At 40.8% G+C, this 19,846-nt stretch overlaps 1 protein-coding gene across 1 annotated transcript in view; it reads left to right on the top strand.

Moving 5' to 3' along the window:
- DOC2B (double C2 domain beta) overlaps nt 1–19,846 on the top strand; it is a 740,104-nt gene that overhangs the window by 381,032 nt on the left and 339,226 nt on the right. The window contains exon 4 of the mRNA XM_056556880.1: nt 2,576–2,685. Within this exon, the coding sequence (XP_056412855.1) occupies nt 2,576–2,685 (110 nt within the window). The remainder of the gene's footprint in view (nt 1–2,575; nt 2,686–19,846) is intronic.

The raw sequence follows: 19,846 nt of genomic DNA, 5'->3' as shown, positions 1-19,846 counted from the left end.
ATGAAGTGTTGATTCATGTCTTGTGTCAGTCGCTGCACAAAACTTTTTAGTTATCGATCTAATCAGAACTCATTAAAGTGAGAAGTGTGGGCGCTGCCAGCTATCTGGCTCTTCAAGCAGTTGAAGTAGAAATTGCTCCACAGTCTTACAGCTTACATTTAATTTAGCAGAATTCAGCAGAATTCATCAGGTAGTTGCCTCTGTTTTAGGGAATGAGAAAGTCCACTTAGGGTTAAAAAAGTATTTATCTTTCTCAGATTGCAAATATTTGATCATATTATGATATCAATGATGGTCTTTTCAAATGGGATATCCAAAATAAAATGGTTTGTCTAAGGGGATATCCAAAATAAAATGGTTTTTCTATCCACAATATAGGGAATGATCACAAGAACAGGGACCCTTACAACGGTGACTTGTTTTTTTTTTCACTTTTTTTCTCTCAAAAAATGTCAATTCCTGGCAAAAGTTGCCCACCCACATGGGTAACTTAAAGACAAACTTCATGTTTCACACTTTTGTCTAAGTAGTAAATGCATCCATTCAAATAAATGCATTTTTTTGTATAGCCTGAAAAATTTCTTGTCAGGATGCACTACAGAAGATTCTAAAAGCTAGAGAGGAAAAAGAACACATGAATGTGTGCTACAATATTGTGCATTGAGAGTAGGAACCAAGTTTTAAATGTGAGTTGCCCTTATGGGTGGACAACTTTGCAGGTTTTAAAGGAAAGCTGTCATCAGTGTCGCCTGCACTAACCTGTTGGTAAAGACAGGTAGTGCAGGTGTCGCTGATGACAACGGTACTTACCTTGCCCCATTCTGTGCTGTCGCTCTCCAGCAATCTTCTTCGGTACCTTAAGCTCCGGGCCTGACTTGGAGCATGGGCGGAGCTTAGTGATCTCACTGCTGCTGTCCTCTGCTGGGTCCTGTTGCTAGCACACTGCAGCGGTGACGTCACTAAGCTTTGCCCATGCTCCAAGTCGAGCCCAAAGCTGAAAATACAGATGAGGATTCCTGTACAGTGCCTGTAAATCAGTATTTTTACTTCATAAAAAGTGGGCACAAATAGGCCTTACTGATGAGTTCTATACAACTGAATGGGGCTCATTGGGGACAAAACCATAAACTAGATAGATAGATAGATACCATAGATGCAACAGTCCAAGATAAAACAATGAGGGTTGTAGTCCACTGGTTGTCACAATCTGGTTCACAATGGTCACGGTGGCTGGGATGCTTCTACATAACCTCCCACACCCCTTAAATTGGTTGTACTTAAGATGATGGTGATGGTTGTCCCCATGGCCACTACCTCTTTGTGTTTTGTGGTCAATGTAAGCTGAGGTGCCGTAGATAGTAATGTGCAATTGTCAAGCCAGATATTGGGGAAACTTGCAAATCCATAACTTCTCTTATTCATCAAATAAACAACACTTTCAAGTTGGAAGCAGATTCTTTACCAGTGCTACCAGGTGTTCTAAGGAACCTGTCTGCTTCAATGGGTAGAACAACCACTGGGTGGGAGGGAGATCATTCTGTAAGGAATTGTAGTTTTGCAACAGCTAGGGACAACCTGGTTTATTGTTTACAGCACAGTAAGAAAGGCAGCTCAGGTTTGCTTCAATGGGTGGGGTAGCTGATGTGTGGGAGGGAGAAAAGTGACTTCACAATTAAAAACAAGGGATCCTAGGATGTGTAATTGAAGGGATGGAACTCCAACAGGAAATAACCATTTCACAAAATGAAAGTCACAGCGGTATGGTGATCTCACAACATGGGCATTTAGCCCTAAAACAAGCATGGATGCTTCCTAAGCATGCCCATTCCTGTCTAACAGGTAAGTACTAAAATAAACTTATGGTGGATAACCCCTCTAAGGCCTATTCCAGATGCCCTATATATTTTTACCCTATATATATTGCAAAAAATTGTGAGCCTCTACTGATCCAAATTTACATTACCTGAAGGATCTATGATAATCTATGTTTTATTCAGCAGAACAACAAAGTCTGGTTTTTGTGTCTGTAATAGAAACCTGTAAATGAGGCCACATTTAAGCCATATGAAATATGTCCAAAGGGAATTATTCAGCTCTATATCTTCATCAGAGCTCAAGTGTCATGGAGACAATGCCAAGTTGCAGCATGCTTGCCTTGTCCTTACTGTCTTGACCTATTGACATACAGGGCTTGGTTTCCAGCACTGATCCCTGTTAGTCAATCAGTAAAGGTAGGAAGGAACAGGGAATGTGGATTTACTGAAATAGAAATTGTTCCACAAACATAGATTTCCATGTTAAAAGGTATATGCACTGGTTGACCAGTGAAAAGTGAAAAAACATTTTGGTACTCTCAATACTTGAAAAAGATACTGATGACAATATAACATTACTGCACTCCATAAAGCCATTATAAAGGCAGTGACGTTTTTTGAATGACTGGAGTAGTGATGGGTATAAAAGTAAATGTGCAAGTAATAATTCAATTTACCAAAAATGTAATGAAATGGAAAATATTCAGTGCAGCTTGTTATCACTATTCATGCTGTAACCATTCTTTTTTGTCCCATCTTAGGCAAATAAACTAAGAACAAAAACACTAAGAAATACACTAAATCCAACGTGGAATGAAACATTAACATATTATGGGATCACAGATGAAGATATGATCCGTAAAACTCTAAGGTAAGCTGTTTAAGACCAGAAATGGTTTATGTAGTGTAATGTACCCCCAAAGAAAATCAACGCTGCACACATGTGTCTTTTGGTAAGGTAATGGAATATTGAGTGTTGAATACCAAGTTTGTTAGAGTTATTGTATAATATATTATTTCTAGATTTATATTACTATTACTATTATTATTATTTTAGGTATTTCCACCTTTGCTTTAGTTTTTTAAAGTGTCCATAGGCTTTAAATGACCTAAAGTTTGAAAGCACACTGCAGCACTTGATGCATTCCTCACTATCCATTATATGTCTCTATGTTCTGCTCTTTCAGTTAATATAATACATTTTCCTATTCACCTTTAGAGGCTTAAAACCTTTCTGGAACTCTTACTACTTTAAAGCGTTATCCATGTTTAAGGGTAAATTGTAAAGGGCCCCAAAACATATTAAAACAACAAACCCAACTGATACTTACCTCTGGCATTCTGCCCTGAGCCTCCGTCCACTGTCCGGTCAGTACTCTGGTCTTGCTTTAGGAGCACAGGTCACTTGAGGGCCGCAGTCAATCAGCAGTCTCCACGGTCTCGCTCTATACTCCTGGCATCACCACTCAGTGATGGGAGCCATGATGTCAGGAGTGCGAAAACCGCTGATTGGTGGTGGCAGTCATGTGACCTTCGCTTCTAAAGCAAGACCGAAGTACTGACCAGAGGGTCAACAGATGCTCAGCGCAAGACCCCAGAAGAAAGTTTAAGCTAGTTTGTTGTTTTAATATGTTTTATTAAATTTTCATCTAAATTTTTACTTAAAACATGGATAACCCCTTTAACAGACCTAAGTTAGGTCAGATCAGATAGCCAGTCTCTGGGAGCAACTGTGTGACCCCGAAACTATACAGAGTGTGAAGTCAGAAGTAGTTGGCCATCAATAGTATATTTCTTGAAAACGCCTTTTTTTTTAATGGTTAGGCTTTTCTACATAAACGAAGACACCAACTTGAATGCGTCAACTCATGTGAAATATGCGTGGGTCCTAAGGACGAAAGCTGCAGAGCAGCATGAATCATGTGAAAGTCTAAGCTATGGAAAAATAGAAACTGACTTCTGGTTGTGAGGTTGAGACAACACTAGACTATACTGTGGAACAGTATATGCTACTTTAACATGAACATGATTTGGCAATCATTTTGTCTTGACTTGTACCCAACACGTTATAGGGTTGTAATCACATTTTGCTGTAAAGTGACACGTTTTGATTATCTTGAATGTTGTGTTTCTCATCCTTATGCTAAAAATAAATGAAAGGAGCTAGAGACACATCAATGTTAAAGGATAAATGAATCCAGAAAACTCTAGGGATAGCAATATTTACCAAGTAAAGCTCTGTGCATGCATAGATCAAACATCAAACATTCAAGACAGACATTCGTTTTGTGATCTGTCTAGGATTTTATGTCTCATGAAAAATGCAGCTACTTTTTCCCATAATAACTGTCAATCGTTTATGAGCGGGTGCTCTGGGCTTTTATTAATCTAGTCTTTTTTTTTCTATGGTGTTCTAAATTCAAGGCTGGGGAGAGGCACATTTGCAGTGCAAATTTCTGTTATCTTCCTACAAGATGTAACTCATTACAGTGTCATACCTAATACAGCAGAAGGGTCAATACATGTGACATTCAATTTAGCCAACATTATTCCAATCTATATTTCTGTTGATTCAGTTCTTTTGTATACTACTATTCTCATTAGTATTACATTCATTGCTGACTGTGCCAAGAAAACCTTCTGCCATTTTACAATATATTCAATAATTGATGCGTAAATATTTCTATAAAAACCAAAGCAAAACAATCCAGTCATATAATTTTATAAGAGATAGCTGTAAAAAAAAACATTTTTATGAATTTAGAGGAATTTTTATCCACCTTAGGGACCACTATCAAAAAATTCTTCGACCACTGAGAATTTGGGTAGAGAAAGCAGATGGAGCAGTCGTTTCTAACATTAAAGGGATACTCCAGTGGAAAACATTTTTTTTTCCATATTAACTGGCTCCAGAAAGTTAGACAGATTTTTATATTACTTCTATTAAAAAAATCTTAATTCCTCCAGTACTTATCAGCTGCTGTATGCCACAGAGGAAGTTGAATTGTTATTTTCTGTTTGACTAAAGTGCTCTCTGCTGACACCTCTGTCCATGTCGGGAACTGTCCTGAGTAGGAGCAAATCCCTGTAGCAAACCTCTCCAGCTTTGGACAGTTCCTCACACAGACAGAGGTGTCTGCAGAGAGCACTGTGGTCAGACTGAAAAGAACAACTCAATTTCAGCAGCTGATAAGTACTAGTAGGATTAAGATTTTTTAATAGAAGTAATTTACAAATCTGTTAAACTTTCTAGAGCCAGTTGATATGAAAACAAATTTGTTATCCACCACAGTACCCCTTTAACCCCTTGACAACCCATGATGGACCTGGTCCATCATGGTGTTGCAAAGGGTGATTGGAGCAGGCTCCTGACTCGAGCCCCGGTGGATTTTTGTAGCTGGAGGTCCCTGCTAATAGCCGGCATGTGGCGATTCCCGCAGCTGCCTATTAACCCTTTCAGTCGCCGCTGTCAAAGCTGACAGCGGCGTCTAAAGGGACCTTTTGTGACGTCACATACCAGAAAAAATAAGTAAAAAGCGATCCAAAAGTCAGATCAATACCATAATGGTACCGATATAAACAACAGATTGCAGTGCAAAAAGTGAGCCCTCTTACAGCTCGGTATACAAAAAAAAAAAAGTTAAAAGGGTTAGGAAAGGACAATTTTATGCTTACAAATTTTTGTACAAAAGGTTAACATTTTTCAAAAGTACAGAATAGAGATAATGTGTCATTTTGTACCGAAAAGTGCTATGTGTAGAATCGGAAGTCCCCAAAAGTTTCAAAGTGGAAAAGGCTTTTTTTATTTATTTTTTTGCCCCACAAGTATTTTTATTTTTTTGTTTCACTGTAAATTTGGTAGTAAAATGAGTGATGTCATTACAAAGAATAATTTGTGGCACAAAAAACAAACCCTTATATGGGTATGTAGGTGAAAAATTTATAGCGTTATGGCTATTACAAGGCAAGGAGGAAAAACGAAAGTGTAAAAATGAAAAATCCCTTTATCCTTAAGAGATTTATCTTCTTTACATTAGTTAGGACAACAGCACAGTTATGGGATTTATTTATCTGTCTAGAGTACTAGAAGGTTAGAATTTTAGGTCGAATTTTTGTATGTTTAGTATGTTTTATGATTAGGGGAAACATTAGCCTAAGTTATCAACCCTCTACATAAGTAATAATAATACCATAGGAAGGACCCACTTGTCTGGGGAAGATCAAAATCAACTCTAATTTGGTCATTTAAATACATTCCTGACTCTCCAAATCTTCCAGTACCAAATGATTATAGCAGGATGTCAGACTCTAACTTCCTGTGGACTACAGAATGACGTTATCACCTACAAGATCCCCTCCTTCTTTAATCACTTTAAAAACAGCTAAAATGCATAGAAATGTGCAGTTAAAAAAACAATACAAAATTAAATGTGTGAACACAGCCTAAAGACATCAAATCCCTTTCTCCTTATGCCAATATTTCTCTTAAAAATGCATTTTGAGTAAGAAAATGCATCAGAACTGCACAGTGTGAACTGACCCCCAACCCTAAAGAGTTCACCTGGGGGACCTCCAGCACTAGAAGCCTGATGAGATGTCCAGCTGCAATAATCAAACACCCTAGCCAAAGCCAGATGATTCATGACAAATATAGGCTGCATTATAGAAGTCATATCATTGTGCATTTGTATATTTCATGCCTGCAACATCAGTAAAAAAAGAGGTAAGCAAAAGGCATACACAAAAACCTCCATATTATTCTCCTATAATAGCCTATGCTCCCCTATACTAGCAAAAAAAAAAAAAAAAATTTAATTTTCTGGAATGTTTCTTTAACATCTGGTATGTTCCACCATCCTTTAAGCTTGCTGAGAAGTTTGCCCATTGGGTGGGTACATGAACAAATTGTTAGACTCATGGCAGTATGCAGGACACACAGGCAGTGGGCCGTGCCAGGGAGTGGAGTCTAAGGTGCCACTGGTTTTCATCAGGGCGTGATGGTCTTGCGTGATGGTCTTGCTGCAGCAGGCGGCACCCAGGTTGCTACCCCTGGCACCACTCGACCACACAGGAGGCTGAGGTGATGCGAGGCACAGGAGGGATTCAGCAAGACGTAGTTGGAAAACAGGAGGTCAGGGCTGGCGGCACTGGAGCAGGGTCAGGACATGGAGCAGAGGGTCAGAGTAAACACAGAATAAGCTTTTACAATGGCACAAGGCAAAAAAGAGCCGGCAGAAGTTTGTGGGAGGTGAAGGTACTTATAACAAAGGTGCAGGTGTAAGTCATAATTATGGGTGCACTGGCTCTTTAAATCAGAGAGCTCTGGCGCGTGTGCGCCGGCGCTGAGGGAAGACAGACAGGGCAGCAGAGAGCAGAGGTGAGTGAGGGGCTGGGATTCGCATGCGGGCGCGTCTCGCGATGCGAATCCAGGGCCCGTTGGCTGGGGAGGAAAGTGCTAACAGCCAGCGTGTCTGGCCAGAGCACCGGATGTTACACTATTATGCTGCTTCTACATTGGATGGGTTGCCAAATGACTTTCCTTGTGTAGTATCTTTTTGAAGTATTGTGTTTATTGCGTTTTTTTTGTATATATTTTGCTGATACAATGAAGATTTTTCATTATTCTTTATATTGCCAGCAGCTGGTAGATGGTTTTTTTTCTTGTACTTTTTTTAAGGTTTATTTTTATAGACGTGAATGGAGGGGGCGTGATGGCTGTGGTTGCGTGTCATCCAGCATGAAGCACTGGATGACTGTGGTGCCATGCTGGAGATTGCGGGCGGTCCCAGCAGCCAGACCCCCACGATCAGACATCTTTTCCCCTATCCTTTGGATAGGGATTAGATGTTTAGGGGCAGAGTCCTCATTTAAGTATGAACACCGCATATCTGCCCATATGCATTTTCAAAGCTAGAAATACAAATTTTAGCCAAGTTGAAAACATGCAATTTTTAAGGTAAAACTTACATTTTCATATACTTTGATATCTTTAATATGTTTACCGATAAACTTACTGACTGACTGATTCATGGTGTTTTTTTTTTTCCCTTTTGTAATTTGTACTATATCTTCTATCATCATCTTCTTAAAAAAAATGTTTTAAGTTTTGCTCTGTTTTAGCATTAATGACATCTTAGAGCTCTATCCACACTTCATCTACTACTATCAATTGAGTCTAGCATGTGAATTCACTTTTAGATCTTTCCTTTGAAGAGAGTGAGAATGTTCTTTCTGTATCTTGGAAATCTCATCATTTGTTTTTAATACTCATTTGCCATTTTGCACATTCAGGCCATGAGTTTGAGCTGTTAAATATAATCTCTATCACTGTTTATCCAGGGAATGCAGTCTATATTTGATACATTAAATGACAACATGCACAATGCGTATCAGAGTGCCCCAGAAACAGATTATTCCTCATACACTATTGAAATGAGCAAAGATTGCATGGTCAAAGTAGGAGTGAGAGTATATAGCTCAGTGGTTCTCATCCTTTTTTGCCTGAGTACCCCTTGACAGCCCATTCCCAAAAAATTGTACCCCCATATTAGAGACATTTTGTTATGATTATAGTATAATTCATATGCTTTACGTTCCTCCATAACAGGCCCACTGTTCCTCCCCTTATCTCCCCAGTCCCCTGATTTACAGGTGACATCTTCTCTAATCAGAGTTGTTTACTTTACTTTTCTTCACTATCTGGCCTAGACCGCCATTAAGATTTCTCCCATACAAGACTTCTCCACAGAACCAGCCAAACAAACATTTTAGGCTCCTTTCTGCAGAACAATACCCACCTATTTACAAACGCACCATGTTTATTGTCACACACAGTAATAGTACCCGTTTTGCATCCCCATAAAATTGTTAGGTCCTCTCTGTGCCCCCAAATATAGTTGTAGGCCCCCGGTCTGCCGGGGCAGTGGAGCAACAAAGCTGATGGTAGTTACTGCCCACAGCAGCCAAGTGCTTGCACTTCCCCTTTGCTGTCCTCCTGCTCTGCTCCTCATGCAGTCATGTCAGCCTACCCTTTCTTTCAAAGTAGTCCACACCAGTAACCAGTGGCTGCCATTACTGATTTTTTTTTTCAAGTACCCCCTGGAGAACTGCTAAGTACCCCTGGGGGTACTTCTACCCCAGGTTGAGAACCACTGATATAACTGATAGCAATCTTATGAATATGGCCAGTATAAGACATAAATGAGAAGTATAATTATAAAGTATTTAGCTTCTTGGCTCCAATCTCTAATAACCAATAGAATGGATAAATATTTTGCAGTCACCATACATGAACTGTGGGCATGTAAACCTGAATCAGAGATGTAATCCAATAACACTGTGCACAAACTGTACATGAGTTATTGAAAGTGAGGTGCTAGTGAACACATCGCTCTGTATTGCCATATTCTCCATCTTTGCCAGTGGCCAGTGATTTTAGCAGTGCTAGTGGAGATGCTGATGAACATGCTTAAGGCTAAGTTTAAGCTATCTGGTAGTTTACCAGAGGAAAAAAAAACAAAGTGCCTAAACAATTTTTTTTCTCCGCTAAACTCCTGGCGTTTTGACTGAATTGTCGATGGAGCTTCATGTACCAAAGCTTGACGGCAATGTGAGAGGCTTAACAAGTGTTAAGGAGGCTCATTTACACATTCATTCAGTCATTCCAGTTAAATGGCCAGTCAATGAACCAAACAGAGGACAGCTTTACCAATTTGAGCACCCAGCTTTCAATTTAAAGGGTTTCTTCGCCCCTAGACATCTTATCCCCAATCCAAAGGATAAGGGATAAGATGTCTAATCGCCGGAGTCCCGCCGCTGGGGACCCCCACGATATCCCTGCTGCACCCGGCATTTGTTTAGAGCGTCGGGTGCAGTGCTGGAGGCTCGTGACATCACGACCACGCCCCCTGCCATAGACTTGCATTGAGGGGGCGTGGCCATGATGTAACAAGCTGGGCGTGGCCATGATGTCACGAGCCTCCGCCCCGCATCGCCAGTCATCCAGCATGGAGCGAAGTTCGCTCCGTGCACCGGAAGTCTGGGGTGCTGCAGCCGAGATCGCGGGGGTCCCGACGCTTGGATAGGGCATAAATTCTCTAGGGGTGGAATACCCCCTTTAAATCTTCTAGTGCTTATCCACAGGACCTGTACTTGTCTAGCAAAATCCTGGTGCATTATTTCTGGAAAGGGTACCATTTTTTGGTACCTTTTTATAGCTTATTTCACTAATCAAGAAATGCACTGCAGTAAAGTGTGCTCCTTTCAGTGAAGTCCATATATTTGTACAATGCTTGAAAGGTAAAAAAAACACTGGTTAGAACCATCCTCAACGACTGGGATTCTTTACTGTAAGAGCAGTGAGACTATGAAGCTCTCTGCCACATCAAGTTTTGATGGCTGCTCAGTTGGGAAGGAGTTTTAATGTAGGATGGGTATTTGGCATCGGCATCATAAGGTTTTTTTTGCACTTCTCTATATCAACACAGTAGGGTTATAGGTTAACCTCTAGCTTTTGTCTTTTTATACTTATCAACTGTGAAACTATTGGTTTAATCAGGGCAGAGATTAACAACAGAGAGCCCCTGTCATATCCAATTGCTAATCTGTTGACATCAGGATGCTTGCCATAGGGCAGCTCATTCATAGCTCTCCAGAAAATCCCTCAACGTACAAATCAGTCAGCAATTGTGAGACATAGATTAGAATGACCATAGAATCTTAGATCTAGGAGACAGTAAGAGCTGCTATATTTCTTTAAATGTGGCCATGAGACCTATGGTCTGCAGCACCCATATAGTATACAGTATCTAACCCTGGCCTGAAATGCTGTGATGGTAAATAAAATCAGATTTATAGTATAGATAAGAGCTTTAAAAACTATGCCATAAAAGGTATGTAATTCCATCTGCATTACCTAATTTTTTTGGACACATTTCTTTTAGGGTTGTACATTTTGACCTAAAATTTAGTTTTACTGCAAAAAAATCTGCATATAGAAAACTATTTGTATACAGGTTAAACAAGCTGCACAAAATGTACTATAGTACTACAATTTTTAATGATAACACTATAACTTACATAAGACGAGCTCCAGTTGCTACCTTCTAGCATAATCTGAAGTCTGAAATCACTCTTAACTTCTAACACTGAGGATGAGTGCTGCGGGGCTGACGCCAAATATTTGATGTAACTGTATGAGAATGGTCTGTGAGGAAAAAGTCATTGACTTATGTTTCAGACAGTTTTATCTATTATTTCATTGAAGTTTTCATGCCTTAGGGATACATTAGAATAGAAATACATAAACAGTACATACAATTTTGAGACCGTGATCTTATCATAATGAAACTAGAAGTGACAGTTATTTTGTTTTGTAGAATATACAGAATAAAAATTATAGGCTGCAGTATAAAAGATTATAAATAATCAGCAATAAAGCCAACAATACTTGCAAAACTATTAGAAAGACGAGTAATTATAAACCAATGATAATCTTTTATATATTGCTAACATATCCCACAAGTATGGAATGACAAGTGATAATAACAAATGAACGTGTTATGTTTCTCACCAGAGATAGTTTAGCACTGGCTATACTAGGGTGTGAAATCTAAAGAATATCCCTATACTTAAACTTTAACCCCCATAAGGAGGTAAGGACTCCCAGGTGACGGTTCCCAGAATAGTAAATTATTGGGGGAAGTAGCACTGAAGAAGCAGTTATTTAGTCAGGAAAAGAGCCAATCAGCAATCAGAAAGCAACAAGCCAGGAGTTAAAGGGGTACTCCAGTGGAATTTTTTTTAAATCAACTGTTGCCAGAAAGTTAAACAGATTTGTAAATGACTTCTATTAAAAATTTTTACCCTTCCAGTACTTTTTTGCAGCTTTTTTCCACAGAGGAAATTCTTTTTTTTTTTGTCTTGTCCGCAGTGCTCTCTGCTGACACCTGATGCCTGTATCAGGAACTGTACAGAGCAGGAGAAAATTCCAATTGCAAACCTATGCTGCTCTGGACAGTTCCTGACACGGACAGAGGACTGTGGACAAGACAAAGAAGAAATTCAAAAAGAAAAGAATTCCCTCCGTAGCATACAGCTGCTAAAAAGTAGTGGAAGGGTAAATATTTTTTTAATAGAAATTATTTACAAATCTGTTTAACTTTCTGGCTCCAGATGATTCCATTTTTTTTCCAGTATCCCTTTAAGACAGGAGATTGCCAGGGATCAGAGCCAGGAGTGAGATGACAGGTACTAGGGGAACATTCAATGCACATCATTCAGGAACGATACTGAGGCCAATGTCATGGTCAATAAGGAGTCAACATCAAATCATAACACATAGGAAAAGGTGCCAGACCAATCATAACACCTTAATCTTCAGGTAAAATGGTCAGGGCTTGATGCTATTTCCCCTACTACACTGCCATGCAGAGGAGAAAGGCAGCCCGGATCAGTATCCAAATGTAGACAAAAGCCATTTCTGAAGTAGTGAAGTAGCATCCAGTTGCCGAGCAATCAAACACAGACATTAGCAGGGTCTCACTCACACCTGTGGGTGAGGTTAGGAAAAGAATTCCACTCTTAGAACTCCTCTTGATGGGACGCAAGTTGATAAGATACTTCATATGACATTTATTGATATGCCGTTGAGAACTGATGTCCTTCTTGGGAATCTCCATCCTTCATTCAAGGCTATATCCCTAACCGTCAATAAATTATTGGAGTTTTCCACATATGCTAATTTTCTACATAACAGTTCTGAATTATTTAGTCTGTGAAATTTGCAGAACTGTCTTTTATGTGCAGGGATTGAAAAAAAAATATTTTAAGACTTTACCTAATTTTCTTTAGAACCCCAATAAAACCCTACTCTATAAATACAATATATATGAAGCAACCATGGAGCCTCTTTTGGTGGTTAAAATGTTCAATGGGCACTGTCATTAATCATGATTTTTAATATTTGATTTCTTATGCCAAATAAATAACTTTTGTAATTGGCTTCCATTAAAAAATAAAACATTTTATGTTAGTTTTTCTGCTGTATACTTCTGGCCAACAGGGGTCTCCCTTCTTGGCCAGAACACATTCCGTCTGGTCAAAATCTCAGATTTTGGTCTCCTGCTTGTAATGGCAGGAGACCAAACTAAAGAAGTGTTTCTCTGCACTAAGCTTGATTGACAACTGCAAAGAGCCTCACTGAAATCTATACAGACTAAGAGCTGCACAGAATGAAAGCTGCACAGAGCCTCACTGAAAGATGCACAGACTGAAAGCTGCTGCACAGAGCTTGAGGTCTTCTATTTATCACAGCACTGCAACAATGTGAAGGTAGAAGTGGTCCCCCAGCAGGCTTCAGTGATGTCATGCCTTCTGGGAAACACCCACTTTCTCCTGCTGGGAGATTTTACCAGGTAGGATACAGAGCTTTTTAAAGCTCTGACATTTTTTTTAAGGGTGGGAGGGGTATTAGGAATAGTTAGGGAACATAGCCTGAGTTAGTTTAGAAACGTTTATTTGGTGACAGGTACTTTTTAAGTAATGGCTGATGGAGACTTAAATGTGCCTGTCTAGATGTTCTGAACTACCATGTAAGAGGAAACAATTTTATTGACATTTTGTACACAAGTTGATCACCAGTAAAGAAGTTCATTGTCAGCAGCACTTCTGATTTTAGGCCTGCATACATAATGCTATCAGCTGGCAAACTAGCATTTGCTCTTTCATTGGCCTATTGCTGGCCAATCGGCCATATTACACAGGGCATTATTGGCTATTTGGTAGATAATCACCACCTGTGAAAAAACCTTTAATAATCCATGTAGTTTCACATTACAGTAACTTAGTATGTGTATCCTAACATTCCTAACTCAGTGAGCATATACTTTATAACTCAGCAACTCTTATCATGGATGTATAACTTCTATGTATTTAATTCCCAGGGCATTATCGGCTAAAAATATTCTAGATGTTAAATAATAGATTTCTCCATTTTCACTTCTGCAAACAGGACCCGATTCCTATACCAGTTTTTATGGATGACTAGCTTAAAGTAGAAATCAATCTGTGCTGAAAAGATAATGCAAATATTTATTTTTATTTTTTATTAGCCTCAATGGTGAGTGTCTTTATTGTATTTTAACTATGCATGTCTCATAGCCTTGTCCAATAATAAATCAGCCTGGTAGTCTCCTACCGTCAACCTTATCTTTAGATCCTCTGCTTGATCCTCTGCTTGGTTATTAAAATTCCTATCCAAGCTGCAATATTAATTCTTTATAGAAACTGAATTTATGGTACATTCTTTTTTAATATATTCAGGTATTAGAATGCCGGAGTGAATATCTTGCTGTTGGAATAGAGTTACTACTTGTAAACTAAATGTCATCCCATCAGTTAATACACACATCGATGAATTTAACCCTTCCCATTGTAAAGTTAATTTCATATTAAATACATTTTTATTCATGTAAAATAAATAGTAAAGACTGTATGTACAATGCTGTAAATGCAATTATAAATAAAGAAGGAAATGGTCCTTGATATTACACAAAAAAATAAAGGGAACACTAAGAGAACACATCCTAGATCTGAATGAATGAACTAATCATATGAAATACCGTATGCACACTGGCGTATAACACGCACCCCATTTTAACAGGGAAATTTAAGTAAAAAAAAATAAAATGTAAAATAAATGACTTGGACTAAATGCCATATCATCCCCCCAACTTCGTTTTCTTTTGCACCTCAGTTTGGTCCCATCCCCTCCAGTGCCACATAATAAAAATATGAAAAGCAGGGGAAAAGGGGGAATAATGAGGGAGGGGGAGGTAGGGAAAATGATAAGTAAAACTCACTTGTTTTCTCCCGCACTATCCCCAGGTACTGGTGTATAGTGCGGGAGACGCTGATTAAAATGTAGGGCAGATCCGGACAAGGAAGGGCTCATTTCAATCAGCGTTTCCCGCACTATACACCAGTACCTGTGAATAGTGCAGGAGAAAACAAGTGACAGTGCAGGGAGGAGACGCCGCTGGTCACTGATTTAAAGTGGCCGCGGCCGTGCTGTTAATACTTAACAAGCAACCGCTGCTGCGGCCGCTTTAAATCAGTGACCAGAAGACTTATTGGCGTATAACATGCAGGCAGGCTTTTTGCCTTAAATTTAAGTTTTAAAAGTGCGTGTTATACACCGATAAATACGGTACTTTTGTCTTTACATACAGTAGTTGAATGTGCTGGCTGACAACAAAATCACACAAAAATGATCAATGAAAATCAAATTTATCAACTCATGGAGGTCTAGATATGGAGTCACACTCAAAATCAAAGTTGAAAACCACACTACAGGCTGAACCAACTTTGATGTAATGTCCTTAAATCAAGTCAAAATGAGGCTCAGTAGTGTGTGGCCTCCACATGCCCGTATGACCTCCCTACAATGCCTGGGCATGCTCCTGATGAGGTGGCGGATGGTCTCCTGAGGGATGTCCTCCCAGACCTGGACTAAAGCATCCGCCAACTCCTGGACAGTCTGTGGTGCAACATGGTGTTGGTGTATGGAGTGAGACATAATGTCCCAGATGTGCTCAATCGGATTCAGGTCTGGGGTACGGGCGGGCCAGTCCATAGCATCAATGCCTTCCTCTTGCAGGAACTGCTGACACACTCCAACCACATGAGGTCTAGCATTGTCTTGCATTAGGAGGAACCCAGGGCCAACCGCACAAGCATATGGTCTCACAAGGGGTCTGAGGATCTCATCTCGGTACCTAATGACAGTCAGGCTACCTCTGGCAAGCACATGGAGGGCTTTGCGGCCCCAAAAGAAATCCCACCCCACACCATTACTGATCCACCGCCAAACCGGTCATGCTGGAGGATGTTGCAGGCAGCAGAACGTTCTCCATGGTGTCTACAGACTCTGTCACGTCTGTCACATGTGCTCAGTGTGAACCTGCTTTCATCTGGGAAGAGCACAGGGCGCCAGTGGCGAATTTGCTAATCTTGGTGTTCTCTGGCAAATGCCAAACGTCTTGTACAGTGTTGGGCTGTAAGCACATCCCCCACCTGTGGATGTTAGGCCCTCATACCACTCTCATGGAGTCTGTTTCTTACCATTTGAGTGGACACATGCACATTTATGGCCTGCCGGAGGTAATTTTGCAGGGCACTGGTAGTGCTCCTCCTTCTCCTCCTTGCACAAGGGCGGAGGTAGCGGTCCTGCTGCTTGGTATTTGCCCTCCTACGGCCTCCTCTACATTTCCTGATGTACTGGCCTGTGTCCTGGTAGCGCCTCCATGCTCTGGACACTACGCTGACAGACACAGCAAACCTTCTTGCCACAGCTCGTGTTGATGTGCCATCCTAGATGAGCTGCACTACCTGAGCCATTTGTGTGGGTTGTAGACTCCGTCTCATTCTACCACTAGAGTGAAAGCACCGCCAGCATTCAAAAGTGACCAAAACATCAGCCAGGAAGCATAGGAACTGAGAAGTGGTCTGTGGTCACCACCTTCAAAACCACTCCTTTATTGGGGGTGTCTTGCTAATTGCCTATAATTTCCACCTGTTGTCTGTTCCATTTGCACAACAGAATGTGAAATTGATTGTCAATCAGTGTTGCTTCCTGAGTGGACAGTGTGATTTCACAGAAGTGTAATTGACTTGGAGTTACATTGTGTTGTTTAAGTGTTCCCTTTATTTTTATGAGCAGTGTATAATGTGTTGCTGTTTGAAAACTTCCAATGAAAAGAATAACACTAGTTCAAGATCACTTCTTTTTTTCAACAAAACTAAAATCTTGGGGAGAAAAACTCTTAGTATTAAAGGGGTACTCCAATGGTATCAACTGGTGCCAGAAAGTTTGACAGATTTGTAAATGACTTCTGTTTAAAAATCTTAATCCTTCCAGCACTTATCAGCTGCTGTATGCTCTAGAGCAAGTTGCATAGTCCTTTTCTGTCTGACCACAACCTCTGTCCATGTCAAGAACTGGCTAGAGCAGGAGCAAATCCTTATAGCAATCCGATCCTGATCTGGACAGTTCCTGACATGGACCGAGGTGTCAGCTCAGAGCACTGAAAAGAAATTCAAAAAGAAAAGAACTCCCTCAGGAGCATACAGCAGCTGATAAGTACTGGAAGGATTACAATTTTTAAATAAAAGTCATTTTCAAATATGTTTAACTTTCTGGCACCAGTTGATAAAATGTTTTCCAGCGAAGTACCCTTTTAACTTCATATAAGAAATAGGTGCTCAATGTAAAGAGAAAATTAAACCAGTTTATTTTGTGGCATGCCAAAAAGTAAAAATTGATTAGGGTTTCTGTTAGTGTTTTTGCATTGTCAATGATAAAGTAGACCTTTAGACTAAAAATTACTAATTTACTTACTAACCTTAGGGTTTCCAGACCTTTGGCAGAATCACTTCCCCTACAATTGGGGCAAATTCACATATCCTATAGATAAATCCAGCTGATAATTTAGAAACTGAAAAAAATGTATGAGCTCATCATATTATATTTATGCACCATATATATATATATATATATATATATATATATATATACACTGCTCAAAAAAATTAAGGGGACACTTAAAGGGGTCCTACCGTGCTGACAACTTATCCCCTATCTAAAGGATCGGGGATAAGTTGCCTGATCGTGCGGGGTCCCGCTGCTGGGGACCCCCGCCATCTCGCACGCAGCACCCCGCTCTCATCAGGACCCGGAGCGAACATCGCTCCAGGTCTGATGACTGCCAATCACGGGGCCGGAGTATCGTGACGTCACCACTCCACCCATGTGTGATGTCATACTCCGCCCCCTCAATGTAAGTCTATGGCCGGGGGCGAGACACCACAGCTCTGCCCCCGTGTGACATCACGCTCCGCCCGCTCAATGCAAGTCTATGGCAGGGGCGAGACAGCTGTCTCGCCCCTGCCATAGACTTGCATTGAGCGGGCGGAGCGTGATGTCACACGGGGGCAGAGCTGTGGTGTCACGATCACCGGCCCCGTCATCAGACCCGGAGCGGATGTTCGCTCCGGGGCTTGATGAGAGCTGGGTGCTGCGTGCAACATCGTGGGGGTCTCCAGCTGTGGGACCTCGCGCGATCAGGCAACTTATCCCCGATCCTTTAGATAGGGAATAAGTTGTCTGCACGGTAGTACCCCTTTAAACAACACAATGTTACTCAAAGTCAATCACACTTCTGTGAAATCACACTGTCCACTCAGAAAGCTGGTTGACAATCAATTTCACATGCTGTTGCGCAAATGGAACAGACAACAGGTGGAAATTATAGGAAATTAGCAAGACACCCCCAATAAAGCAGTGGTTCTGCAGGTGGTGACCACCGACCACTTCTTAGTTCCTATGCTTCCTGGCTGATGTTTTTGTTAACTTTTGAATGCTGGTGGTGCTTTCACTCTAGTGGTAGCATGAAACGGAGTCTACAACCCACCCAACAAGGTTAAGGTAGTGCAGTTCATTCAGGATGGCACATCAATGCGAGCTGTGGCAAGAAGGTTTGCTTTGTCTGTCAGCGTAGTGTCCAGAGCATGGAAGTGCTACCAGGAGACAGGCCAGTATATCAGGAGACATGGAGGAGGCCATAGGAGGGCAACAACCATTATCTCCGCCTTTGTGCAAGGAGGAACAGGAGGAGCACTGCCAGAGCCATGCAAAATGACCTCCAGCAGGCCACAAATGTGCATGTGTCCACTCAAACGGTCAGAATCAGACTCCATGAGGGTGGTATGAGGGCCTAGCATCCACAGGTAGGGGTTGTGCTTGCAGCCCTACACCATGCAGGACATATGGCATTTGCCTGAGAACACCAAGATTAGCAAATTTGCCACTGGGGCCCTGTGCTCTTCCCAGATGAGAGCAGGTTCACATTGAGCATATGTGACAGACATGACAGAGTCTGGAGACACTGTAGAGAACGCTCTGGGTCAGTGATGGTGTGAGGTGGCATTTCTTTGGGAGGCCACACAGCCCTCCGTGTGCTTGCCATAGGTAGCTTGACTGCCATTAGGTACCAAGATGAGATCCTCAGACCCCTTGTGAGACCATATGCTGGTGCGGTTGGCCCTGGGTTCCTCCTAATGCAAGACAATGCTAGACCTCATGTGGCTGGAGTGTGTCAATAGTTCCTGCAAGAGGAAGGCATTGATGCTATGGACTGGCCCACCCATTCCCCAGACCTGAATCCAATTGAGCACATCTGGGACATTATGTCTCACTCCATCCACCAAAGCCACATTGCACCACAGACTGCCCAGGAGTTGTAGGGAGGTCATACGGGCACATGGAGGCCATACACTACTGAGCCTCAATTTGACTTGTTTTACGGACATTACATCAAAGTTGGATCAGCCTGTAGTGTGGTTTTCCACTTTGATTTTGAGTGTGACTCCATATCCAGACCTCCAGGGGTTGATAAATTTGATTTCCATTGATAATTTCTGTGTGATTTTGTTGTCAGAACATTCAACTATGGAAAGACAAAAGTATTTAATACGATTAGTTCAGTCATTCAGATCTAGGATGTGTTCTCTTAGTGATCCCTTCATTATTTAATCAGTGTATATATGGAGATGTTTTCCTACTTGAGCAACAATATTTTGCTGATTTGTATTTCATGGAAAATATAAATGCATCATTCCAAAGTTTAGTAGAGACAAGATATGCTGTAAACTAGTCCAAGTCTATAAAGCTGATGGACATCTGTCTTTTCCATATGAGTCATTTTCTATTTACCCAAATTGTCTGAAATTTGCCTTTTTTGCCTTATATTTTGAATTAAGACTGGTCCATGGTTTAAAGGCCATTAGGATTCAAAGTTAAAATTTCTCAGTTCATTACATAAGATTTCATCAAGTCCTGAATAAGGTTTAACAAAAAATGCATCATGCCCTGATTGTTAACTTGAAATATAAGATTTCTGCCAGAATTGACACAACTTTAACCTTTGTCTATAGACATGGTTCACCCAATTATTAGAAATATGTTGACAGACATT

This window comes from Hyla sarda, chromosome 2 (genome assembly GCF_029499605.1).
Source record: "Hyla sarda isolate aHylSar1 chromosome 2, aHylSar1.hap1, whole genome shotgun sequence".
In the NCBI taxonomy this organism is placed as follows: Eukaryota; Metazoa; Chordata; class Amphibia; order Anura; family Hylidae; genus Hyla; species Hyla sarda.
This window is presented reverse-complemented; position numbering and strand designations above follow the sequence as displayed.